Consider the following 27,454-nt stretch of genomic DNA (forward strand, 5'->3'; position numbering starts at 1 on the left):
GATATATGGTGTGGGAGGAAAGTTGTTAGAAGCAGTGAAAAGTTTTTATCGAGGATGTAAGGCATGTGTACGTGTAGGAAGAGAGGAAAGTGATTGGTTCTCAGTGAATGTAGGTTTGTGGCAGGGGTGTGTGATGTCTCCATGGTTGTTTAATTTGTTTATGGATGGGGTTGTTAGGGAGGTAAATGCAAGAGTTTTGGAAAGAGGGGCAAGTATGAAGTCTGTTGGGGATGAGAGAGCTTGGGAAGTGAGTCAGTTGTTGTTCGCTGATGATACAGCGCTGGTGGCTGATTCATGTGAGAAACTGCAGAAGCTGGTGACTGAGTTTGGTAAAGTGTGTGGAAGAAGAAAGTTAAGAGTAAATGTGAATAAGAGCAAGGTTATTAGGTACAGTAGGGTTGAGGGTCAAGTCAATTGGGAGGTGAGTTTGAATGGAGAAAAACTGGAGGAAGTGAAGTGTTTTAGATATCTGGGAGTGGATCTGGCAGCGGATGGAACCATGGAAGTGGAAGTGGATCATAGGGTGGGGGAGGGGGCGAAAATTCTGGGGGCCTTGAAGAATGTGTGGAAGTCGAGAACATTATCTCGGAAAGCAAAAATGGGTATGTTTGAAGGAATAGTGGTTCCAACAATGTTGTATGGTTGCGAGGCGTGGGCTATGGATAGAGTTGTGCGCAGGAGGATGGATGTGCTGGAAATGAGATGTTTGAGGACAATGTGTGGTGTGAGGTGGTTTGATCGAGTGAGTAACGTAAGGGTAAGAGAGATGTGTGGAAATAAAAAGAGCGTGGTTGAGAGAGCAGAAGAGGGTGTTTTGAAGTGGTTTGGGCACATGGAGAGAATGAGTGAGGAAAGATTGACCAAGAGGATATATGTGTCGGAGGTGGAGGGAACGAGGAGAAGAGGGAGACCAAATTGGAGGTGGAAAGATGGAGTGAAAAAGATTTTGTGTGATCGGGGCCTGAACATGCAGGAGGGTGAAAGGAGGGCAAGGAATAGAGTGAATTGGAGCGATGTGGTATACCGGGGTTGACATGCTGTCAGTGGACTGAATCAAGGCATGTGAAGTGTCTGGGGTAAACCATGGAAAGCTGTGTAGGTATGTATATTTGCGTGTGTGGACGTATGTATATACATGTGTATGGGGGGGGTTTGGGCCATTTCTTTCGTCTGTTTCCTTGCGCTACCTCGCAAACTCGGGAGAACATCATTCAGAGTACATGGAGACGTTTTTCTGGCATCATGGTCAGGAATGCTAACTGCTACACCGCATAGGTCCATATATTTATTACAGTATTGTGAACCCTGTTCCTGATTTCAGTGCATGCATCAGACATGTCCAGTCTCTCAGCTTGCTCAGTCACATCATCAAGCCATATTCACTGTGTTTAATTGAGACATGAACTTCAACAATTATATGTTCTTTACTAAGTTCATTTGCCAAGTGAGATCAGAGTCTCCCGTCACCCACCTCCACAGAAAAATACTACCATTTCATCCAGTGTCACATCATTTCTCATCTCAGTTTCTGAACTTCTCCTCTTATTAGTATCTGATCAACTGTGTTTTTTATTAAGCTGTATCCTATGATGATAATTCTAATGGTAATTTTGAAAATTTTTGTTTCAGTCATATGATAATCTGAGTTATTTTATGTTTTATAGCAGCTGAATCCTGAAGATGATTCAGTGGAAACTGATGAAGGAGACAGCAGGATCGAGCTACCATCAAACTGGAGCAGCAGTATTCCAGATTTCTTGGTTCATGCAATTAATTCGTGCCTGCGGGAAATTGTGAAGGTGTATAAGTATGCTGACCAGCTCCTAGCTCAGCCACACAGGTTTGTCTTTATGTAATTACACTGTAAAAGCTGTATATGGGTACTTTCAAGGAATTACATGAAGGAACTGTGAAAATTAGGTTAGTTTTTATCACCACTTAAACAAAAATAGGACAGCATTTTTCAGGTGGCTTTTTAAGTTAATGTTTTGAGCAGTTATTTGATGTGTTCATTGATGTTAAGATGTTAGGGCTGGCAGTTTGATGACTAAGTATGGGTTTAGAACGTGCTTAGTACAGGGTTGAACTACACTGATTGAGCATTGTATATACACATGTATATACATAAACACCCACACACATATATATATGTATACATTTCAACATATACATAGACAAACATATACATATATACACGTGTACACATCCACACTTGCTGCCTTCATCCATTTCCATTGCCAACCCGACACACATGAAATGGCACCCCATCACCCCCACATGCGCGCAAGATTGCGCTAAGAAAAGACAACAAAGGCCATATTCATTCACACATAAGTCTCTAGCTGTCATGTGTAGTGCACTGAAATCACAGTTCCCTTTCCACATCCAGGCCCCACAAAACTTTCCATGGTTTACCCCAGACGCTTCTCATACCCTGGTTAAATCCATTGACAGCATGTCGACCCCGGTGTACCACATCGTTTCAATTCACTATTCCTTGCACGCCTTTCACCCTCCTGTATGACCAGGCCTGATCCCTCAAAATCTTTTTCACTCCATTCTTCCACCTCCAATTTGGTCTCCCACTTCTCGTTCCCTCCACCTCAGACATATATCCTCTGTCAATCTTTCCTCACTCATACTCTACATGTGACAGAACCATTTCAATACACCCTCTTCTGCTCTCTGACCAACCACACTCTTTTTATTACCACACATCTCTCTTACCCTTTCATTACTTAATCAAACCCCCTCACACCACGTATTGTCCTCAAACATTTCATTTCCAACACATCCACCCTCCTCCGCTCAACCCTATCTATAGCCCATGCCTTGCAACCATGTAACATTGTTGGAACCACTATTCCTTCATACGTACCCATTTTTGCTCTCCGAAATAACGTTCTCACCTTCCACACATTCTTCAATGCTCCCAGAACCTTTGCTCCCTCCCCCACCCTGTGACTCAATTCTGCTTCCATTGTTCCATTCGCTGCTAAATCCAGCCCCAGATATCTAAAACACTCTACTTCCTTCAGTTTTTCTCCATTCAAACTTACCTCCTAATTAACTTGCACCTCAACCCTACTAAACCTAATAACCTTGCTCTTATTCACATTTACTCTATACTTTATTCTTTCACACACTTTACCAAATTCAGTCATCGACTTCTGCAGTTTCCCACCCGAATCAGCCACCAGGGCTGTATCATCAGCGAACAACAACTGACTCACTTCCCAAACCCTCTCATCCACAACAGACTGCATACTTGCCCCTCTTTCCAGAACTCTTGCATTCACCTCCCTAACAACCCCATCCATAAACAAATTTAACAGCCATGGAGACATCACGCACCCTTGCTGCAAACCTACATTCACTGAGAACCAATCACTTTCCCCTCTTCCTACTCATACACATGCCTTACTCCCTTGATAAAAACTTTTCACTGCTTCTAGCAACTTACCTAAAACATCATATACTCTTAATACCTTCCACAAAGCATCTCTATCAACTCTATCATATGCTTTTTCCAGATCCATAAATGCTACATACAAATCCATCTGTTTTTCTAAGTATTTCTCGCATACATTCTTCAAAGCAAATACCTGATTCACACATCCTTTACCACTTCTGAAACCACAGCACTCTTCCCCAATCTGATGCTCTGTACATGCCTTTACCCTCTCAATCAATACCCTCCCATATAATTTCCCAGTAATACTCAACAAACTTATACCTCTGTAATTTGAACACTCACCTTTATCCCCTTTGCCTTTATACAGCGGCACTATGCATGCATTTCGCCATTCCTCAGGCACTTCACCATGAACCATACATACATTGAATATCCTTACTAACCAGTCAGCAACACAGTCACCACCCTTTTTTGATAAATTCCACTGCAATACCATCCAAACCGGCTGCCTTGCCGGCTTTCATCTTCTGCAAAGCTTTCACTACCTGTTCTCTGTTTACCAAACCATTCTCCCTGACCCCTCTCACTTCGCACACCACCTTGACCAAAACACCTTATCATCAAACACATTCAACAAACCTTCAAAATCCTCACTCCATCTCTTTCTCACTGCACTACTACTTATTATTACCTCCCCATTGGACCCCTTGATGTTCCTGTTTCTTCTCTTGTCTTATGCACTTTATTTACCTCCTTCCAAAGCATCTTTTTGTTCCCCCTAAAATTTAATGATACTCTCTTACCCCAACTCTCATTTGCCCTCTTTTTGACCCCTGGCACCTTTCTCTTGACCTCCTGCCTCTTTCTTTTATACATCTCCCAGTCATTCGCACTACTTCTCTGCAAAAATCGTCCAGATGCCTCTCTCTTCTCTTTCACTAACGATCTTACTTCTTCATCCCACCACTCTACCCTTTGTGTTGAGAGTATATGTATACAGTGTAGTGTAGTGGTGTCCAGAGAGTTTGAATTTGATGTTCATAAGATAAGGAAAAGATACATCCTTATACCTCAGTTCTTTTCCATCTCAGTGAGGTAGCGTCAGGAACAAATTGAATAACGGCCTCATTAGCACACATCCACTCTCTTGCTGCCATTTATTATGTACTGAAACTAGTGCCTGTCATCCACAGCCAAGCTCAAAGACTATTCCTTGGTGTATTTTGACTATAAGCCTCTGTATAGAGAAGCTTTAGCAGTGAAATGAATTAACTTCATGGAATTGTTAGCCAGTATTTCAGTGGTTGTCAAGTTGCACTCTTCTGACCCAGGTAGCTGTATTTTCTTTCTGCCTCGCCTACATGTGGACTGCTGGCATTTTGTCCACAAACATACAATCTCCTTGCCACATATAGCACTTGACAAAACCTAACTCACACAGCTGATTCTTTTTAGTTAGATTTTCCTGTGGTGAGCCTTTTGGCAAAATGCTAGGAGCAATAGATAGAAGTAGTGGATAGGAACATTTAAGTAGAAGCATTAGGTTGAAACAACAGGTAGAAATAGTAGGTAGGAACATTAGATTGTAATAGTCAGTAGGAACATTAGTTAGGAACGTCTGCAAACACTGCACTGGACTTGCATTCTGCCAGTAGCCTGTTAAGGGAGAGGCACTAAAGGCTAAGAAGCAGCACTGGAGTTCACTGAGGAAGTTCCAGAGGGGAACAGGTGTTTCCTCTTTTAGAAATTGAAATACATGAAGGGGAGGATTTCCAACTCCACTTCTGCTCCCTTTAGTTGCCTTCTACAACATGCAGGGAATATGGAGGTAGAATTCTGTTCCATTAAGTCGTTTTGTTCTCAGTATGTTGACAAAGTTCTCATTCCTTTGTGTAATTATATTTTCATTCTTCCAGGTGGTTGCCAGGCTCCAAGCAGTTCCAGTTGCCCAAGAACCCTCATGATCCATATCCTCAGCTCTACCTAGTATTTGATCATGGTGATCTCTTACAGTCTTTAGCTGTTTTGCTTGGAGCTCTGGGTGCTGTGCAGAGTGGGGCATTGATAGGAGGTATCAAAAATTTACTGGACTGCATGTTGTTGAATGGCCATGCTCTGAAGTATATGGCTGCCCATCCTGAGGCAACCACCACTATTACTAGGAGCTTACTTCAGGTAGTTTTATCATTTCTGGTCATTATGTTCTTTAGAGTTATGATATGAAGCTACAAATGATAAGATGAGGGAGGAAGGAGGTAGGGGAAACCAAAAAGTAAATGTGAGGATGAGGTGGTAGAGGCTTTGGGTATTTATTAGTAATAATTAGTAATTAGTGATAATTAGTAAGGTTTGACATATATTGGGTAGAAAAATTGGATGACATGTTATGAGCAGATTGAAACAGAGCACATGAAGTGGTCATATTAAAACAGTATAGTTTGGTTTATCTGTGGGTGGTAGGCTCAGATATCAGTACATTATATATGACATCCAGAGAGTGGATGTGTGCAAATGAAGCTGTTGTTTGCTCCTAATGCTGCTTCTTTAAGGCAGGAAAAGCAGTTGGGTATAAAAAAAAATCCATCTATGAATCTATTGTGTGAGAAAGGGTAGTTGTGATGGTTGGAAGAGGAAGTTAAGTTGTTAGTGAAAGATGAAAGAAGTGCATAAGCATTGGGAGATGTACAAGAGGAAGTCTGCAGGAAGGTTATCTATATTTATTTTATTTTATTTTATTATGCTTTGTTGCTGTCTCCCGCACTAGCGAGGTAGCACAAGGAAACAGATGAAAGAATGACCCAACCCACCCACATACACATGTATATACATAAATGCCCACACATGCACATATATATACCTATACATTTCAATGTATACATACATACACATACAGAGACATATGCATATATACACATGTACATATTCGTGCTTGCTGCCTTTATCCATTCCCATCGCCACCCTGCCACACATGAAATGGCACCCCCTCCCCCTGCATGCATGTGAGGTAGCACTAGAAAAAGACAACAAAGGCCACATTCATTCACACTCAGTCTCTAGCTGTCATGTGTAATGCACCGAAACCACAGCTCCCTTTCCACATCCAGGCCCCAGGAAGGTACAGGGGCAAAAAAAAAGAGCAAATGAAACTTGGGGTGAGAGAATATTGGTAAACCAGGGAAGATAAGAAAATGTATTGGAAAAACGTGAATAGTGTGAGGAGAACAAGAGAACTAATTGCATCATCACTGAAGGGAGCACATGGAGAAGTGGTAACAGGTAACAAGGATTGCAGTTTAATTTTTCAGGGTAGGGGGTGATGCTGTTAATGATTGATTAGTTAGGGTTTTCTGTGTTTGTATGGCTCAAGGTGAGGTGCCAGAGGAGTGTCTGGAATGCAACTGTTGTTTACAAGTACTCTGAGATCCACTTTGTGTGGAATTGCTGCACATGCACTTTTCCAGGAATGTATCCATAGCATAGAGTGGGGCATAGATGTAGTTCTGTTTTTATAAGATGTTGAAGAATTATAGTAATCAAATTTGATGAGAATAATGTAATAGATAGAAACAGAGAACAAATGATTTTTTCTTATTAAGTTTGAATAAAATTAGTTATTTAGTTGATTCATACAATGAATTTGTCATTTTAGTAAAATTCATAAATTAGGGTGCTAACGGAATGTACATATTTCCAGTTGGGAGAAGATGGACGTGAAGAAGGGAACGATGACACTTCTCTTCATCAGCTAGGAATGCAGATGGTACACAGCTTTCATGCCCTCCACCAGTTAGATGCCTTAGCACTTTTGGCTGCATCTCATAACACTGATTATTCTCAAGCAGTGACTCACTTCAATACACTGACATCTCTTCTCCTTTCACCTGCTGGTCGTCAGGCAATTACTTCAGTGCTAAGTGTTGGGAAGAACATAGAAATACTCTTTCCATATCTTAAACTTGGAGCAGGTGATGATCAAGATAATGCACCTACTAGATTGTCTTGTTATGGATATGCTGTAGATCTTATAGTGCAGACTGTAAAATTCTCAGAAAATGTTGAGATATTAGAGCAGTATGGTGGAAAATTAATTGAGTTGATAGAATATGAAGAAACTAGAGAAGGACCAAAATTGGATGAACATGCTAAACTTTGTGAGATTATTCCTTGGATATCTATTGCAAGATCTGCTGAAAACTTTACTTATGATAATTTAGCCAATCTTTCCAACAATTTGAAGGACCAGTTGGAGAAAATAGATAAATTTTCAGGTGAACTGGTGACACACTTGCGTATTATACAGCATTTAACAGTACCTAAATACCCAGTGTCAGACCTTGCACCTGAGGATCATAATGGTGAACTTATAGAAGAATTAAAGTATAAATATGCAACAGTTCAGCTTTTTTCAGCTGATTGTCACACACATCTTATAAACCTTTTGACCAAACTCTGTGTTATGTATTCTCAACCATCGGTTCATGCATCAAACTTTACATGCTCAGAAGGTGCAATACTTCTAGCGGTAATTCAGCCAACATTGACCATACTCAAGAACATTCTTATTTATGTAATTCAAGCAAGAAACACCAACTTCAAAGACCTTACTGCTATTGTTCCCCTTGTGCAAACATACCTTTTGTTACAGTCATTTCCAGTTGGATCCCAACATTATGTTCAAGCTCAGTATTTACAGCAGGAGGTCATCAGCATCTTGTTGGTGTACACTCAACCAGTCTACTCTAAGGCAGAAGGAGAAGAGGTCTTAGCCAAGAGTTTATGGACAAAGATGATGGCTGAGGTAACTATATTATTCATATAATTCTCAAGTTTCTTTTTATGGATTTTAGTAGATTAGTTGGCTACAGTTGCACATAAAAGATGTGTTATGAGAGAAAATATGTTTCTCTTACTGTTTGTGTCCATCTTTAATGACTCCTTATCTCCTAGCCCCTTTAACATTTTTAAACTTCATGCTTCCCACAAACTTTGCTGTTTCTTATGTCTGTGTTACTGCTGCTCCCCTTCTTTACTGCAAGCACATTTTGAAAATCTTTTCCTATATAAATGTTTGTCATTTCCTGTGTTAACCAGGTAGTGCCAGAAATGAAGAAGTGACCTCAATCACTCACATCCATTATTTAGCTGTTATTTATAATGCAGCCAAACCAGAGCCTCCAAATTGTAACGGTCCTACACACCTTTCTTTGGTTACCCCTGGGTTCAGCCCATTGACAACATGTCATCTTCCCTACAGCTGTAAGCCACAACATTCCAATTCTCTAAATCCCTTGCATGCCTCTCACCCTCCTACATTTTCAGGCCCCAAGTATCTTTCACTCCATCATTCCACTTCCAACCTCTTCAGCTCACTCTTACATGCTCCTCTTAGTAATCATTCTATCTCCACCCTCTTCAGCTCACTCATACGTGCTCCTCTTAGTACCACACCTTTCTCTTATTCTGTCACTTACTTGATTACCCTTCCGTACACCACAAATTGTTTTCAGACATTTCATTTTTGATACATTCACTCTATCCTTTACCTTTTTTTGTCTAAGGCCCTTGCTTTGTGTACTTAAAGCACTGAGAGAATTACTGTAACATCAAATGTATCCATTTATGGGTATACAATGTCCTCACTTTCCATGTATTCCTCAATATATCCTTAACATTTGACACACCCTCACCACCCTATGACTCACCTCAGCTCCCATGGTTCCATTTGCTGTCATATCCACTTAGAAGTATCACTCCATTTCCTCTTGGTTCTCTCCATTCAAACTCACTCTCCAAGTAACCTTTGATTTCAGTGCCAAACCTAATAAACTTGTCTTCATATGTCCAAGTTATTACAGCCCACCTTCTTCAGCTCTGTTAACCATACTCTCCTTATTACCACACCTCTCTTATCTTACCATTGCTTACTCTATCAACCCTCCTCATGTCACACAGTTTCCTCAGGCATTTCATTTCCAGCACAGCCATCCTCTTCCTTACATTATCATCTATAGCCCATGCCTCACATCCATACGACACCATCTGGATTGCATAAGAAATAATGGATAAGAGAAAGGTGTGGTGGTAAGGGGAATGTGCTTGAGAGAGCTGAAAAGGGTATGCTGAAGTAATGTAGATATATAGAAAGTATGGTTAAGAGGGAGTACATGTCAGAAGTTGAGGGAACAAGAAAAATGGGATAATCAAGGAGGTGGAAGGATGGAGTGAAAGATGTTCTGAAGGTTTGGAATCTTATGAAGCAGGAGGGTGCTTGACATGTGAGTGATAGAACAAATTGGAGTGATGGTGTATATCGGAGATGAAGTGCTGTCAGTGGGCTGAATCAGGGCTGAAGTGGTTGGGGGAGACCATGGAAAGGTCTGTGGGGCCCAGCTATGGATAGGGAGTTCTGGTTTTGGTGCATTATACGTGACAGCTAAAGAATGCATAAGGCCATTTTTTAGCGTTCCTGGTGCTACCTTTATTACAGGAAATATCAAACATGTATGAAAAAGAGAAATATATTTCACTGCCACTATTCTCTGATTTCCTGAAAAGACAAAGTATACATCAACTTTGATCGTAAGTTAGCTAAGTTGCAACAAAGTCCTTCATACCATTTTATTGTTTGCTTGTTTATTATGGTTATTCTATTATTGATGAATACTTTTTTCCACAGATCTTCAAGTATCTTTTGACTGGACCTCATACTTTCACTGGAGTAATCAGCTTGATTATAGAATTATTACCACTACCCCTCCCTGTTCAGACCCGCATACCACTGTCCAATGAGGAGTCTTCTCGAATTATTAATCTTCGCAAGCTTTGGAGTGCTCATCTCTACTGTCTGTCATCTAACATCCATGAAATTATCATGCGTTTAGGTCTGACAAGCTTTCCACCTTTGATGCATCTTTTACGTCGGATGTGCATTGCTCTGTCAGATCTTTCAGCTCCCATGGCTCTACTAGTAGCCCGTGCAACTTTAGATCTTATCCTTCAGGCTCATCGAATAGATAAACATGCATCTGGTGAAGACTTTGGACCATGTTCCCTACAAACTGGCCGTGTTCTAAACACTCTGGCTCTTTTGGTGTCACATGCACCCACCAAGGCTGCTGTGCTTCACTTGCTACGTGGAGGCTCACCTACATTGGCTACCAACGTGACTAAAGGGGAAGATAAATATACAGGTTTAGTGGCACTTTGGTGCCGTATCCTTAATGTTGCTGCTAGTGGGTCTCATGCTCACATGCAAGCTCAGGATTGCCTGATCACAATAATTCAGTATCTTTGTGATCATGAAAATGCAATGCATGTAACTCAGGATTCAGGTATGCAGGAAGGTGACCTACAAAGCAATTTGCCAACAGTGTTAACATTGAGTGGTGTCCCAAACAAGGACACATTGATACCTATTTTAGATGCATTGATAGATCACCTCCGAAACCTTCACAGCTCACATCAGTCTATCCAGCAAGTTCTCAGAGCACTCATGCATGTCATGGAACATGACTACGGATTCTATCACATTAAAAGGTATGAAATGATTTAAGACTGCTTTTGTACTTATGCTATCTGTGTTATGTACGCCTTTACAGTTATTAGTGCAAAACAGCACTTGCAGAATATCTGTGTTGTTTATACCTTTTCTTGCAACAGGAGTAGGATGTGGTTTGCAGAAGATTAAAACATTCTCCTTTTTGGTTTGGTTATCTGTTCAGTATTAATTGTCAGTTGACTGCATGAAATCAGATTTTGAATAACCAGCAAGTCTGTTCAGAAATAGACCTGGAACATTTTAGATCAGTTTAATGCCTATCCCACTGCTGTTACTTGGAATCTATTAATATGAGATGATATTGCCCTTAACCCCATTGATAATTCCCAGATTATCACCTCTAGATGGTAGCATTTACTGTAGCTATATCCTTTGTTAGAGAATTTAGCTGTCTCCTTGTGTCTTCATTCATGATATAGGTAGAATAAGTCCTTACATTGCATCTTAAGGATGTAAAAGTCTTTAATGAAATGCATTTCATAGAGCACTTGACATATGGAGCTAGTTGCTGTTTGCTGATGCTAAAGCCAAGTAAAACTGCATTCATCTAAGATTTCTTGAAAAGCAGGTAGTGGTGACTACTCAGATGAATGTTTAATGTACCTCACTAGGTTTGTCACATTATATGAGGATCATGGGAATCAGAATGTCATGGAATAAGCCACCTTATCATCAAACACATTCATCAGTCCTTCACAAGACTCACTCCATCTCCTCCTTACCTTGTCTCTACCTGTTACTGCTTTCTTAATTGCCTCCTTCACAGATGTTCTCATTTGTTTTCTTGTGTTTCTCTATCAGCTCTTTTCAAAACATCTTATTCTCCCTGAAACTTACTGATACTTGCATAACCTAACTCTCATTTGCCCTATTTTTCAATCTCTTTACTTCCCTCATGACCTCTTGCTACTTTCTCCTTTACAACTCCCAATCATTTGTACTCCTTTGTAAGTACCACCCATACACCTCTCTTCTCTCTTTCACAAGCAACTTCATCATACTTACATTCACTGCCATATATCACCTGCTCACCTACCACTCTCTGTATGCTACACACCTCTCCTGCATATGCCAGCATTGCTGCCTTAAATACCTCCCATTCCTCATGCACTCCTCAGACTTTATTTACTCACCTTGCCTCATTTTAATCTGATTATATTAGAGGGCATCTTGCCTCATGATGAGGAATGTGTAGGAAGTTCCACTAAACATATTAACCATAAATGTTAACAAGGAAGCTATAAGAAGGAAATGGCTAATTTTTTTAACTTCTTTTATGCAATAGTATAGCTTCCAAGGATGGTTCAAACCTTTCCCTCCTGAACAAGGAGTTTGTATTTATTAGACGTAACATTATGATCGAATGTTATTTAAAAGCTATGAATATTCCCCTTGTTTCAGTGTGATGGAAAAAAAGAAGGCCTGTCTCATCAGTCTTTTTAAGAGGCTGAGTTCATCATTTAGAAAAGAATCACAGGAGCATATAACAACACTCCAGGGGGCTTTAGAATTCTGTCAACTTCTTATTATGGTTGATGACTCTTCAGTGTCACGAACACTGACAGTTTCTCCCTCTGAGTTGGCTAATTATCTTGGTTGGAAACCAGGGGGCTATGAGATGCAATTTTCTAAGTATACTCAGGACAAAAAGGATGCTGTTAAGAAAGAGGAAAAAGAAAAAGAAAAGGAAAAGCCCATTAAGGAAGAGCCTTTGGAGGAGCATTGTGGTGAGAAGGAAGAGGAACCAACTGAAAAAGAGAGTGAGGTGGAAGTAAAACAGGAGGAGGCTGAGACTGTTGAAGAGAAGAAGGAGGAATCAAAAAGAGAAGAAATAAAAAAAGAAGAACCAAGAAAAGAAGAGGAAACTCAGGAACGCATTCATCCCCTAAAATTGCTTGAAAAGCAGGTAGTGGTAAGTATTCTGATGATATTTTGGTGTACATCACAAGGTTTGTCACGTTAAAGAAGAATCCTGGGTGTTAGAATCTCATTAGACAAGTTACAAGGAGCCCCATAATTTTCATTGTGTCCACTTGTCCATGTGAGTTCATCTGTACTTATTTGGGTTGCTGCAGTTGAAAATGAAATGCCTGATGATGATATGTAGAGTGAGGCAGGTTGATCATGCAAGGTTTGATATTGTAGGAGAGAGATATGATAGTAAGTACATGATAGTAAGTACATTTTGATTGTTATAACTGTTCTATATGTGTTGATTTATTTGTATTGAATGTTTTGGACATATGAAGTGGCTGACTGAAGGGAGACTGACTAAGAGAATATTCTGTGTGTGTCAGAAGTGTAGGAAGCAAGGAGGAGTGCTTGCCTGCCTACCTACCTACCTTCCTACAAGATTTGGTAGAATGGCAGGTGCTTTATCACTGAAATATTAAATAGCAAACAATTGTTAAAAAAATTTCCTACAAGTTTGACACTTCTTATATAAGGCTTTCATAACTTCTTCCCCCGTCGCAAACCACTTTTCATGACTCTCACCTCCACATGGTTTGCTGACCCAAATACTGTACATGTGTCACCCTGTCTTCAAACACATTCAACAGTTCTTCAAAATATTCATTCCATGTCCTCATCACTACTAGTCACCACTTCCCCTTTGTCCTCTTCACCACTGCTCCCATTTATTCTCTGATTTTTCTCACACTGTTAACCTGCTTACATCATGGTATTCTCCCTGAAGTTTATTAGTATCACTCACCTTAGCTCTCAGTTACCCTCTTTTTCAATTACTGCACCTTCCTGTAGACTTTTTGCTGCATTCTCTTGTACATGCCCCAGTCATTTGCATTTTGTACCTTACCTTACCTTTCTGTCCCAGAAGTCCTTTCTATCCTTATCTCTCAGAAAGTGTTAGGCAATTCAGTAGTAGGTGCTTGATGTCTTCTGTGTGGTAGTTGTATCGTGGGCATGAAGGGTCTTGAGATATGTTGAAATAGTGTTTATAGTGTTGTAGTGATGGGTGATGTTTAAAGTGTGAGTGGGAGAGTGATTCATTTTGTCTGGGGAGTGTGAAGTTCCTCAGAAATTTCTCTATACCAGCATTAGAAAAAAATCCTTTCAGAACTTGTATGTATCATACATTTTTGAAGAAAAAAAATCCTCAAAAAGTAGTGTACTTTCCCCCTTGTTGGTCTGGGAGGGTGATGGGTACATTGGGGTGGTATGGACTAGTATATTGATGTTCCTTATCTTTGTAAGTCATCAGTGAGTATGTTTTTTTTTCTAGATTTTGTTTTATTCTGTGTACTCGTAATCACATTACACTTTCTATGTTCTTTGATGTAATTTCACTCTGTACATACATATGATTTGTGTGTTATCATACATGCAAGAAAGAAAACTGGCCATGTATCTCTTGTGGGTCATAGAGGACAGCTGAAAGGGGCAAGAGATGGGAGCTGGAATGCCACTCTTTCAGCATTAATTTCCAGAATAAGGAACACGGGGAGGAGCAAGGAAGATTTCTCCTCTGAGACTCAAGTTATCTATCCTGACACTACTTCGCCTGTGCCAGAAATAGTGAATAAGCATCAAAGATGAAAGAGATGTCATATTTGCACATTTATATATTATTTACACAAACAAAACTTTTTTATTTCAAGGTGAGAAAATTGTTCAAAAATTTTAGACATCCTCTAGAAATTGATTGTGATAGTGGATGTGTAAATCTGGCAACTTGCCCAGATGATGTGTGTGCAGCCTTTTTGAGATGAGAGTGACTTAGATGAAAGATATTTCTCCAGCTGCGGCTAGCAGCAGCATCTGACTCCCTTATAGGTTTTTCCCAGGGGTGAATAGTTCATACAATGGCTGGAAAAATTAATGCATCAGTTGTACACTGGTCATATGTGCTTCCATCACTAATGTACACTGAAATTATGGGTTAAACTCAAGTTCCATTTAGTATATATTTTGTAAGGATTATTTGGTCATCTCAGATGATGTATGTGCAGTCTCTTTGAGGAGATGAGGGTGACTTAGATGAAAGATATTTCTCCAGCTGTGGCTAGCAGCAGCATCTGACTCCCTCACAGGTTTTTCCCAGAGGTGAATAGTTCATACAATGGCTGGAAAAATTAATGTGTCAGTTGATGTACACTGGTCATATGTGCTTCCATCACTAATGTACACAGACTTTATGGGTTAAACTCAAGTTCCATTTGGTATATATTTTGTAAGGATTATTTGATCATCCATAGAAATTTTAGATTTTTTTTCCAGGCAGATGGTTGTGAAGAGGAATTGATGGAATTGCTTTATGATGACATATCCCAGTTGATTACTCTCCTAGATCAAGCTTATACATCTGAGGTGAAAGGTAAGATTGATCAGTACATCACACTGAAAGAAAATGTTTTTGAAAATCTACTGTACACATCTTAAATCAGGTTGAGCATCCCTAATCCGAAAATCTGAAATGCTTCAAAATTCGAAACTTTTTGAGTGGCGACATGACATTACAAGAGGGAAATTTCAAACCTGACCTCACTTGCCCATGCTGGGCTCTGACACTCTGTAGATGCCAGTTTTTTACAAACCATTGTCATCACTATACCTACTTGCATTACTCATTGTTTTTAGTTTATTCTTTCTCTGCTCTGTGGTACAAAGATATCGTTGAAAATGTCAAAAAGGCCTTTATATGACATTGTGAAAATGTGTGATGAACTTAATGTAGGACTAGAGCAGTGTGCATTCATAACAGAGCAAGATATCATGTCAATTTATGAAATCAAAGAGGGACTTCCAAGCAAAAAACCATTGTTGATGAGGCAGATGAATCTGACGGAGACATTTAAAAAAGCCATCCAGCAGAATGCCTCCTTATCCCTAGAGGACCCACTTCTTGATCCCTCAACTTCTGATGTGCCTTCTCACGATGATGGCAGCATTGTTGTACCCTCCTCAAGTTTCTGAGGCTATATGTAGCTCCAGGATGTGTTGCTGCATTTATCTTCTTTTGTAAGCAGAGATTCATTTTTTTTTTTTTTTGGTAAGTGCAAAACATTATTTTCATGTGAAATCTGAATTTCATCTCCACCTAAAAAGCCATGTTTGAGCATAACGTTACCAGCAGCATTATTGCTTTGAAATCTTTCTCAGTTGGTTTTCATTACATTTACAGTTACCTATAATTATAGTAAACTAAATGCTTATTTGTTTTTATATCTAATTATCGTTAATTGAATTATATCTCAGATAAAACCTAGAAAATAGAATACATTGAACTAACCATTTAATCAAAACAGCATCATAGGTGGAAACTGAAAACCTGCAGTTATTTGTTTATGTTATTGTACAGTATTAATAGTATTTCATATTTTTTATACTGTAAAGTACTTATGTGTGAATAAGTGTAAGAAAATGATTGCTTATTATTAGCATATAAATTCAGAGTCAGGAATGAGGATGGTGCCAAATAACCACAGATTGTCCACATGGGCAGCTTAGGTTGTGACACCTTAGCTTTCTGATGGTTCAGTGTTACACATACCATATTTCAAGTGCAAAATTATTAAAAATATTGTATGAATTACCTTCAGGCTATGTGTATAAGGTGTATATGAAATATAATTGGATTTTATGTTTAGACTTAGGTCCCATCCCCAAGATATTATATATATATGCAAATATTCCAAAATCTGAAACACTTCTGGTCCCAGGCATTTTGGATAAGGGATACTCAACCTTTACTACTTGTTTGATTGGCCCTGGCCCCTTTGTTCAGGTTTGCATGTCTCTATAAGGTAAGAAGCTTACCTGTAGTGAGTGTTATCATTTCTTCAATGCTGTGTTAAAGTAAGATTGTTTTAATGCTTCATTCTTTATTTATTGCATTTTCAAGATTTCTGGGTGTAAGGGTAACTCCAGCCAAAAGCAGATGGCATCCCACTCAACTTGATTCACCTGCATTGAATGGCAGAAAGGTGCAGTTTCTGTTTTCAGGTGTTTTCTTAAATAATATTCTAATTTTGGTGTGTACTGTACAAAAATTCACATGGGTAAGTGGGGTTGGAGTTCATTGGGCATTATTGAGTTATGTGCTTATTGACAGGCCTGCAGAATTTAGGGGTTGATAGTGTGAAAATGCTGAAAGGGGCACAAGGTGGGATGTGTGATCTTTTCATTTTGGAAGCAAGTGTGAAAGTTTTTAATGGATTCAGGAAAATTGGAAATGTGAAGGATGTGGTGAAAGTTAGCAAGCATGGAAAGAGGCCTGTATGCACAAATATCAAGTGAGATTGATTGAAGAGTGGCTTAGGATGATATCACCTGAAACAAGGGGAGGGGAGGGTATTGGTAAGCAGTGCTGACACATGTGGACTTGAGATTTAGATGTATGAGGAAAGATAGTGAGTTGTGGGATTAGGAAGTTAAATTGCTAGTGTGATTGATTATGAGAAGTAAAAGGGCAAGCAGCAGGAGGTTAAGAGAAAGGTACAAGACCAGAAATTATGGGATTACAGAGTATCGGTGAACCTCAGAAAAAAGGTTTCAGAAGGTTAGTAGTGTGATGAGAAGAAAGGAGAAAATTGAAGGGACAGTGAGGGAAGTAGATGAAGTGGTAACAGGTATAGAAATGGTGAAAAGGAGATGGGGTGAATTCTTTGAAGAACTGTGGAATGTTTTTGATGATTAGGATGATGGACGTGGTGTGTTTAAAAGTAAGAGGTATGTTGGGTGAGAGAGTCTTTGTGATTAGTGTTTTGAAAAGAAAGGAGGTTGTGAAAGCTTTTTGTTGGATGAAATGTGGAAGGAGTGGATAGGATTGTAAAGAATTTGTCAAGAACAGAAGTTGAAGTTATGTTGACTGGTGAGGCAGCTTATTCACTTTATGTATAGGCTAAAATAAGTGTCTGATGACTGGCATAATGGATTTGTAGCATCCTTATTCAAAGAGCAAGTACTTGAATTGCAGACATATAAGTCAGTTGATCATATCTGGTAATTGAGAGGATGGTGGCATGCATGGTACACCTTACTGGGGAGGAACATAATAGCTTCAGGAGAGGTAAAAGATGTATGGACAAGTTGTGTGCTTAGAAGAATTTGTGTAAGAAATACTTGGAAAAAGAGTGAATTCTTTGGTTTGCTAGGAATGCTTATGATGGGATTGACAGAGAGGCCTTGTGGAAGGTGCTATGAATGTATAGAGTAAAAAGAAAGTTGCTAAGTGTAGTGAGTTTTATTTTGAAAGTAAGGCATGTTTTTGAGTTGTAAAATAGGTTGGTGAGTGGTTCCTAGTGAAGTTGGGCTGTGTCAAGGATGTGTGATGTCATCATAGTCCATTTATCTATATCTCTGATGCCTGTTCCAATTAGAACTCCCTCAAAGGGGTGGCCATGGCAACAGTCTCCATAACTAAAGAACTCTAGTGCCTCTTTTTAGCCATTAGTGCCTCACCCTTAAGAGGCCACTGGCAGAGGGCAACTGTAGCACAGTGTTTGCAGAGGCTCCTACCTAATGTTCCTAATGACTACTATCTAATGCTCATACCTACTACTACTACCTGCCTAAATGTTCCTACCTACTACTTCGATCTACTGCTAACATTTTGCCAAAAGGCAGGGGTAGCGCATAGTGCTCACAGCTGGAAAATCTAGAGTTACAAAGAATGAGCTGCACGAGTTAAATGTTGTCAGGTGTTACATATGACAAGGAGAGACTATGTGTGTGGACAGACTGCCAGTAGTCCACATTTTAGTGAGGCAGAAAGAAAAGACAGCAACCTGGGCCAGAGGAGTGCAACTTGACAACCAGTAAAGTGCTGGCTCACTAGGCTGATGTCAGTAACCCTCCTGATACCCAGGTGGATAGTACTGGTAATATACCTCCCTGGTCACTTGCTGCTTACCTGCTACATGTATGTGTATGTAAAGGGTCCTGAGGTAACACATCAGTACCGTTTGAGAGAGGGGCCCCTAGGTAATCATAAATTGATAGAAATGGAGGAGAGAAGATGGTGAGTTGTTCCCAGTGGAGTTGGGCACTATCAAGGATGCTTAATGTCATCATGGTTGTTTACTGTTTTAAGTGGAGTAGGCCTTAATAGTATTTTTTCTCTTCTATATTAAAACAAAACAGAACTGAGTGAGCCTGCAGGTCCTGAAATGGAGACTTTACAGTCACTGTTTGCTTCAAGAGTTGTGTGGACCATCGCCATCGTAGATGATGAGATTCCCTCATTCTGGCTTGTGCCACCTATATATGAAGATGCTGACCACTCAGAAATGGTTTGTTATATTGTTATTTGATGCTTATTTTAATGATTAAGTTTTTATGTATCTCTTCCATATAAAGGCATTCTTATTTAGTCTTCAGTGGATCAGAGGTGTACAGCCAAAGAACTCCTTCACACATGTCCTTAACTTCTTCACTTTGCACACTGAATTGGTTTTATGCTTGAAAATAGCTCTTTTATGTCCTTCACAAAGTGACTCCATTGTACTCAAACAGAAATAATTCTTTTAGCATCTTCATCTGATACATCTTTGACTTCAATAGTTTTTAATGATATATGACTATCTGTTCCACAGTCTACCTCTTTTTACAAAGTCAACTTTTACCATGTCTTTTGCATGACCATACTATCTTAAAAGACTTCCATTTATGCATCTTTCTCCTCATTTCTTCTAATGAGGTTGTGCTGAAATGGTTTGAACTGTTGGAGAGAATGAGTGAGGGGTGGTAGTTTGAACTGTTGGAGAGAATGAGTGAGGAGTGGTAGACAAAGATATGTGTATCAGAAGTTAAGGGGAAAAGAAGTGGGAGACCAAATTGGAGATGAAAGGATGGAGTTAAAAAGATTTTGAGTACCCTGAATATGTAGGAGGATGAAAGGCATGCACAGGATACCACATTTGGGAGATGTGGTATGCAGGTGGTGTCCTATTGTCGGTGGACTAAAGAAGGGCAAATGAAGCAGCCAGGTTAAACCACCAAAAGGTCTACAGGGTGGTTGATAGCAATGAGGCTTTTCTTCATCTGTTCCTTGTGCTAAGGCATCCAGTGGTAAACAGTTATGGAAAAAACTTGTTCTTTTTTCTCCTTTATACTTACACAATAAGTTGTATTTTTTTCATAGTTTTCTGACATACTTGTTGTATTTACTTTAGTCCCTTTGAAGAATACTTTTTCATTTAGTAGCAAGAAGGTCACCATCATTGATTGGCCATTTGTAGCATATAGTTTGCTTGTATCAGGTTACCAGGGAGGAATGTTAGACAGGAGCTTTAGGTAGAAACAGTAGGTAGAAGTAGTATGTAGGAGCATTAGGTGGAATAGTAGGCTGTCACACCAGACAGGAATATTAGGTAGAAGTAGTTGGTAGCAACATTAGGTAAGAGCCTCTGAAAACACTGTGTTAGAGTTGCCCTCTGCCAGTAGCCTGTTAAAGTTAAGGTAGTAATGATAAGAAGCAGGACTGGAGTTCAGCATTTATGGAGACTCTTTTGCTATGGCCACCCCCTTGAATGGAGTTCCCAAAGGAAACTGGCACCAGAGATATAGATGGATACATAGATGGGACTTGGTTAAATATCCCAAGTTATTTTCATCACTCTCATCCACTGATGTATATCATGTGCTAATCCACTACCATTGTTTTTAGTGTGAAATCTACAACCATAGTCTGTTGTTTGTTCTTCCCATTCTATAAAGTGGAAACTATAGGTTCCAGACTGTATTGCTAATGGTTCCTGTTAGAAAAGCATTGGTGAACTTCTAGAAGAATAAGATAATCTTTCGGAAGGAAGTGAATGTTGTGAGGGGAACAAGAGGACAGATGGGAGCAACAGTGAGGGTAGTAGAAGGGAAAATGGTAACAGGCAAAGAAGAGGCAGAAAAGAGATGGATGTAGTATTCGGATGGCAGCCAAAGACCAGGGAGTTACATTACCAGGTAGATACATAAGGTAAAAGTTGTGGATAGGAGCATTAGATAGAAATAGTCATTAGGAACATCAGGTAGGAACCTCTGCAAACACTGCACTGGAGTTTTCCTTTGCCAGTGACCTGTTAAGGGTGAGACACTGGCACTGGAGTTCTTTAGTTATGAAGACTCTGTTGCTGTGACCACCCCTTTGAGGGAGTTTTAATTGGAACAGGCATCATAGATATAGATAGATAGATATAGAGAAGAGATGGAGTGAGCATTCTTGAGAACTGCTAAATGTGTTAGATGATAGAGTGGCAGATATAGTATGTATGGGATGAGATGGCATGTATGGTTTGATGAAAAGAGAGGAGATAGTGAAAGCCCTGCATGAGATGAAATGTTGCAAAGCTACAGAAGTGGATGGTGTCGTTGAGATTTTCGAGGAAGGGGTTGATAGTGTTACTGATTGGTTAGTCAGGCTGTTTAACATTTGTATGGCCCAAGATGAAATGTAAAGTGCCAACATATAAAGGAAAGGAGAAAAAATACATTGATATAAATCTATTGATGTGAGTGAACGAGTCCATGTTTTCATTTGTTTCTAGCACTGTCTTGCTTTATTCAGGAATGGCAGACAGAAAAAGAAAGGAAACAAGCATACCAGGTAAGGTGTGTAGGAGAGTTATCATTGAAAAGGGGGGGGGGGGGGTAGGATGCAGTATGACTTCAGGAAAGGTAGAGGATATGTGGACAAAGTGTTTGCTTTGTAGAATGAAGAGTGAATTGTATATGGCATTTAAGGAACTGGAGGAAGCATATGATAATGTTGTCAGAGATTACTTATGGAAAATGCTGTAGATGTATGTTGGATACAATTGGGAGTTTTTACCAGGACAGTAAGACATTTGTGTAAAAAGGAAGGGAGGAGGGTGAGTGATTCTTGGTGAAGCTAGATCTGGATTAAGGATGTGTTATGTCACCATAATTTTTTAGTGTATTTATGGACAGAGTGGTGAGGAAGTTGATTGCAAGAGTTTTAGTAAAAGGGTCAGTTCTGTGGCATACTGGGAGTTAGGGGACATGGGAATTGCATCATTTGTTGGTTGAAGGTGACATGGCTATGATGGCAGGCTTGAGAGAGAATCTCCAGCATCTGGTGACAAAGTTTGGGAGAGTGTGTCAAATGAGAAAGTTGAGAGTAAATTTGAAAAAGAAAGTTAATGAGGTGGAGAAGAGAATTTAGACAGGATGGTGTAAGAGTAAGTCTGAATGGGCAGGACCTGGAGGAATTGTGATACTTAAGATACCTAAGGGTTGGGCTTAGCAGATGAAATAATGCAGACTGTGGTGAGTAATAGGGTGGTAGAGGGGGGGCTAAAGTCCTGGAAGCATTTGAGAAGTGTCTGGAAGGAGAGGTCATTGAGGGTAAAAACAAAGGTGGATATGTTGTAAGCGACAGTAATTGGGGGTAATTGGGTCATGAATGCAATAGAGCATAAAAGGGTGAATGTTTTAGAAGTAAAATACTGGAGGATAGTCTGTGGGTTGATTGTGTAAGGAATAACAGTGTAATAGAAAAGTGTGGTCGAAAGTGCACTGTGATTGAAAGAGCTTATGTAGATGGGCTGAAATACTATGAACTTAAAGAGAGAAGAGCAAAGAAAAATTTACAAAGGAGGAGGGGGAGACCAAGAAGGAGTTGGATGTAGTGAAAGATGCCTTGGGTATTGGAGTCTGAACATTCAGGAGTGGTGAAAGGTATGCATGGGAAAGATTGAATTGGTTCACTGTCTTGTAGAAGGGTAAATGTGCTGTTAGTGGGCTGAACAAGAACTTATGAAGCATTTAAGTTTCACCATGCACAAGTCTGTGGGGTTTGGCTGTGGATGTTAGCAACTATTTTCAGTGCATTATATTTGACAGCTTGAGAAGGAATTTCTGCAAATGAAACCATTATTTGTCTGTTCTTGACACTATGTCTTCAAGGTGGCAGAAGCATTTTTGTATGAAAAAGAAATTAGTCTTCAGTTATAGAAAGATCAGTTAGAAGTGCATTTTGAAATCAACAGTGCTTCCAAGTGCAAATAAGGCTAATCGATGTATTACAGACTTATCTATTGCCTTTAAATATTGATGTTACTGTATTCTTTTTAAACAGATTCCCACTAATCTGCTGGAGACCTGTTGCCAGTTTGCAGGAGACTATGACCTGGTAGGAGCATTGCACAAACTGGTAAAGGGTCAGGGTTCACAGGCACTCACCCCACAGAAACTGTGCAAAGGCCCACCTAGGTACAAACATAGTGCAGGTGCTATAAGACCAGACAAGAGAGGCAGACCTTTTGGTAAGAATGATTTTTTTCAACTGTGGACAGAGCCCTATGAACCTCTAAAAAAGCACTTGCATACTGTGGGGTTAAAACTCCATTTTTTCTTCCCATTAGTAGGTGTATAAGATAAATTATCCTTGCTCTTGCTTGTGTACTGGATTCAACAACCATTCAACATCCTCCAAGGCCTGTAATACCTTGTTGAGGAGATAAGATAGTATCAAGCAGACAGCCATTCATATCATTTACTTTCACCCCATAGCTCCATGCAGACCATCTGATTGTTATTTTTATGTCAATTTGCAGTGTCTTCACTCTGCCTCTGGCCTACAGAGATGCCTTTTATTCATGGTTTTCCATGATGTATATCATAAGTACTTTCTTCTGTTTTGAGCCATGGTGTACATGGAAACACTACCAGTGTCAGCTGCCATGGTATGGTGGTGATTTAGATTTTGTTTTGATGTTTCACCCCAACCTTGTAATTTTGATGTGTTTTGCAGTTTATTTTTTGTGCAATTTATGTTTTGAGAAATAGTGTACATGGAAACACTACCAGTGTCAGTTGCTAAAGTATAGTGGTGACTAGAATTTGTTTTGATGTTATTCTAATGTGTTTCGCATTATTTATTTATTGTGCTGTTGATGAATTGCTTACTATAGGTACTAGTTACAAGAAAAATGTCTACTAAATTTAATTTTTCATTTACTCATGGAAATAAAAAAGTTTTGTCCATGTAAACAGTACATAGATAACATGTAAATGATACTTATGTGCAGTGTTTTTAGTGTATAGAGTGTGAGATTCTGTGTACATTCCGTTTTAATGGAAGTCTCATTATATTATGTTGGTGCCCAGTCACTTACCACTAAGTAAAAGACCAAGAAGATGAAAATTTAACGTTAGTTTTAGAATATAGAATTTCTTACTGTAGTATTATTGCCTATATTTTATGGTGATAAGTAAATTATTTGGTCATTTATTCATGTAAATAAAAAAAATTTGGTGTTCATTGTTATCTTAGTTCATTTGGTGTTATTCAGGGTGAGGGATTAAAGGAAATAACTAAGGATGTCTGATAAATGCAGAATGCATTTGCTTCCAGAGGAAAGATACCCCTCTCCAAACCTAAACCTCATTCTTCATCTTGAGAAAAATTCCTTGGGAAATGCTCGATGATGATATGTAGGAAATGGCATAATGATATAGCTACAGAGATGGAGGGCTGTTTTAAGCTTTTAAACCTTGATGATGTCTCATGAAGTATTCATTTCAAGACTATTTCAGATTCTTGGACCACATGCTTAATAACTCACTCCAAAGGAGTCTACTTTTCCTGCTACTGGAAGTAGTACCTCAGGTGGCAGGAGCCCTTAGAAGGGTCCTGTATAACACCAGAACTCTTTCATAAGAAATGAAAGAACTGAATCATACTGAAGGAAATTTGAAATTATAATTTGTATGATACAGCAACTTTTGCTTTGATCACGACATGATGTATTCAACCTCATAAAAAAATGAGACGAGATTTGGATTTTAAGAAAGTATGCAGCCCACAAATTAGGAGAGTACTTTGAATGTGGCGACAGAAGATAAGCCATCAGTAGAAGAGAAGGTAAAGTGGAGAAAAACTCTTTAACATCCTCACTTCCTGCACAGCAGCTTCCATATATGTGTTGGAAGCCATCTTTTCCACTGGTTCTGTGACTAATACATTACACTTTTTTTTTAATTGTTCTTAAGAAAACTTGTGGAGCACAAAAGTTAGCATATGGTGTATACACTTCTTACTTTTTAACATTATTTCTTGAATTATTTTAGGTTGATGCTTGCTGTTAAGTAAATGAAATCTCTGTATTTAACAGTTGCACCAATGAGGGGTCGTTCATTCAATCGAGGGATGAATATGAGAAGTGACCCTTTCCGCTCTCGTCCACCCAACACTTCTCGACCCCCATCCCTCCATGTGGATGATTTTGTTGCTTTAGAAAGTACTGGCCATCAGCCCACTGGACCCACAGGATATAACAAAATATCATTTGGCCGGGGCAAGGTACACGTAAGGTTTCATTACATCTTTTGTATTTTATGCATCAGACCCTGATGTTTATTCAAGAATGCAGGTAACATTATGGTTTTCATGTCAATTTGAATGAATGATAGATGATAAGAAACTGAATATCCCTTTTTTTTTGTGATTGCATAATAGTATAAAATGGATAAGAAATAGATACATTGTAATTGTCAGATTTATTTGTCAAAACATTACTTACAGTTTTTGCTGGACTCCATGCGTGGTCGTGGCAATCGTGGACGAGGAGACAGCAGAGGTACCAGATTCTTTCATAGACCTCCATTCCGGACAGATTGTGGTATGGGTTTTTCATTATAATGTTAACAGATATAATTTGTAGGTTTCATTCATTCCAATCTATATATAAGTTCAAGATATAAGATAAGGTACACTGTAAACTCATCATAATATACAGCTGCTTATGAGAAAAATACTGGAATCCTAGTCAAATACCAGAGTGATAATCTTATATGCTCTAAAGCGATATGGATATTAGGTGTTGAAGAGGACATTGGGTCCTAAGAGGGATCTACATATTCTCTTTAATCTGATATATTGGAGAATTATCAAACTTCTCCATGCATCATGCAGTGAGAACACTGGTTCACCCAAGACAGAATGTGTGCATCTCCACAGAAATTCACCATAACCCTCTTAACTCTGGACAGACATGAATTCAACCTGCAACCCCCTGCATTACCCTGAATGGTTAACCATTTCCCCTTAGCAGTTCCCCATTCATATTCTATATCATGTATGACACATCATTACTCCCCACACCACAGACGTTTGCATAAATGTCCTCAAAACTATTACCATTACCATTTATGGGCAGGAAAAAAAATCCCTAAGTAACCTCTACTAACAGTTCACCTCCTTCATTTTAAGCTATGCCTTAGCTGCCTGGTCATCTATCATTTCAAAAGCATGTGTAACAGAGCTTCAGACCACACAGAACAGGGCATTAAAACAACCAGTTGCTAACAGCCACAAAAACTTAGCACCTGCTCAGTAAAACAAAACTTCCTCCAGTACATTATCATATCACTGTGCTTAGCACCCAGTTTGCACCTGCAGTAGACCGCTCCCACACAAACTTTTGCATAAACAGTAAAAAAGTTCCTCAGGTGGAAATAAAATGCTTATCCCTGCTTCTTATCTTAACAACCTATGGTTAAAAGATCACCCTCCTCCAGGAAACAACAATGAAAAAACACATGTACCTACCCCAGAGACTTGACAAGTTGTAAACAACTGCCATTCCAACCCAATCTTAAAATCTACTCTACCAGATATGCATCTGTCTGAAACTGTATTCCCCTGACATATAAGAGTTGTGTTTTCTCGTCTGTCTGCTTGTGGACACCACCCATTTCTCCAGCATCGCATATGAAAGTTCACTGGATCACAAAATCCCATATGCCCAAGATGCAGTTTCCAAACTGAAGATGCTGAACACTTACTCGTCAGTTGTCCTGTGCTCACTTCACATAGACATACACACATCATCATACCTGACCAGTAGTCCTGGCTGGTGGACATGGCCAGCTTTCTGAGCACTATGGGAGTCCCATAGAAGGGGATCCTGAGGAAAGAAATTACAAAAAACAAGATTTGTTTATTGTCTTCCAGGTGTTGTTCGTGGAATGAATCCAAGAGGAAGGGGCATACCTTGGATCTTTCGTGGTGATGGTTCTCCAAGAGGTTACCGTGGAGCATCTATGAACCCCGGAACAGCACGCTTCTTACGAGGTCGTGGAATGTACATGAGAGGCAATGGTGTAGGAAATGGCCCCAAGGATAGATTCCCTTCAAAATTTGTGGAACGTGGTGGTAGAAGAGAGATGAATGGAGGAAGACATATGAGGGGAGCTTTTAGGTGAGCTAGGAATACTGCAGTATATGTGAATTGTATCCAGAAACTAAAGTGCAAAACTTGATAGTCTGATACCCCACTTTATAGCTAGTAAGTTGTGCAACTTCAGGACCCATTTTATAGGGCTCTTGCAGCTTTAAGGGTGTGCTCCACACAGGAACAGGATAAGGTGGGCTTCTTTGAGGCAAGAAAGTCCACATCAGTACTGTACTCATTCCCATCCACAGATGATTCAGTCGTGATGAAGGCGATGATAGTGTTTGTGACTTGCAGGCAGAGTTTGGGAACATTCCTAATAGGATGGTG

At 39.5% G+C, this 27,454-nt stretch overlaps 1 protein-coding gene across 1 annotated transcript in view; it reads left to right on the forward strand.

The window, feature by feature from the left end:
* Positions 1-27,155, forward strand: part of vir (VIR_N domain-containing protein) — a 76,912-nt gene extending 49,757 nt beyond the window's left edge. Inside the window, exons 15-24 of the mRNA XM_071657306.1 lie at positions 5,332-5,590; positions 7,110-8,213; positions 10,092-10,951; positions 12,375-12,885; positions 15,213-15,309; positions 19,077-19,225; positions 23,026-23,212; positions 25,064-25,257; positions 25,474-25,570; positions 26,905-27,155. Coding sequence (XP_071513407.1) covers positions 5,332-5,590; positions 7,110-8,213; positions 10,092-10,951; positions 12,375-12,885; positions 15,213-15,309; positions 19,077-19,225; positions 23,026-23,212; positions 25,064-25,257; positions 25,474-25,570; positions 26,905-27,155 — 3,709 coding nt within the window. The remainder of the gene's footprint in view (positions 1-5,331; positions 5,591-7,109; positions 8,214-10,091; positions 10,952-12,374; positions 12,886-15,212; positions 15,310-19,076; positions 19,226-23,025; positions 23,213-25,063; positions 25,258-25,473; positions 25,571-26,904) is intronic.
* The last annotated feature ends 299 nt before the right edge of the window (positions 27,156-27,454 follow it).

Source organism: Panulirus ornatus, chromosome 64 (genome assembly GCF_036320965.1).
Source record: "Panulirus ornatus isolate Po-2019 chromosome 64, ASM3632096v1, whole genome shotgun sequence".
In the NCBI taxonomy this organism is placed as follows: domain Eukaryota; kingdom Metazoa; phylum Arthropoda; class Malacostraca; order Decapoda; family Palinuridae; genus Panulirus; species Panulirus ornatus.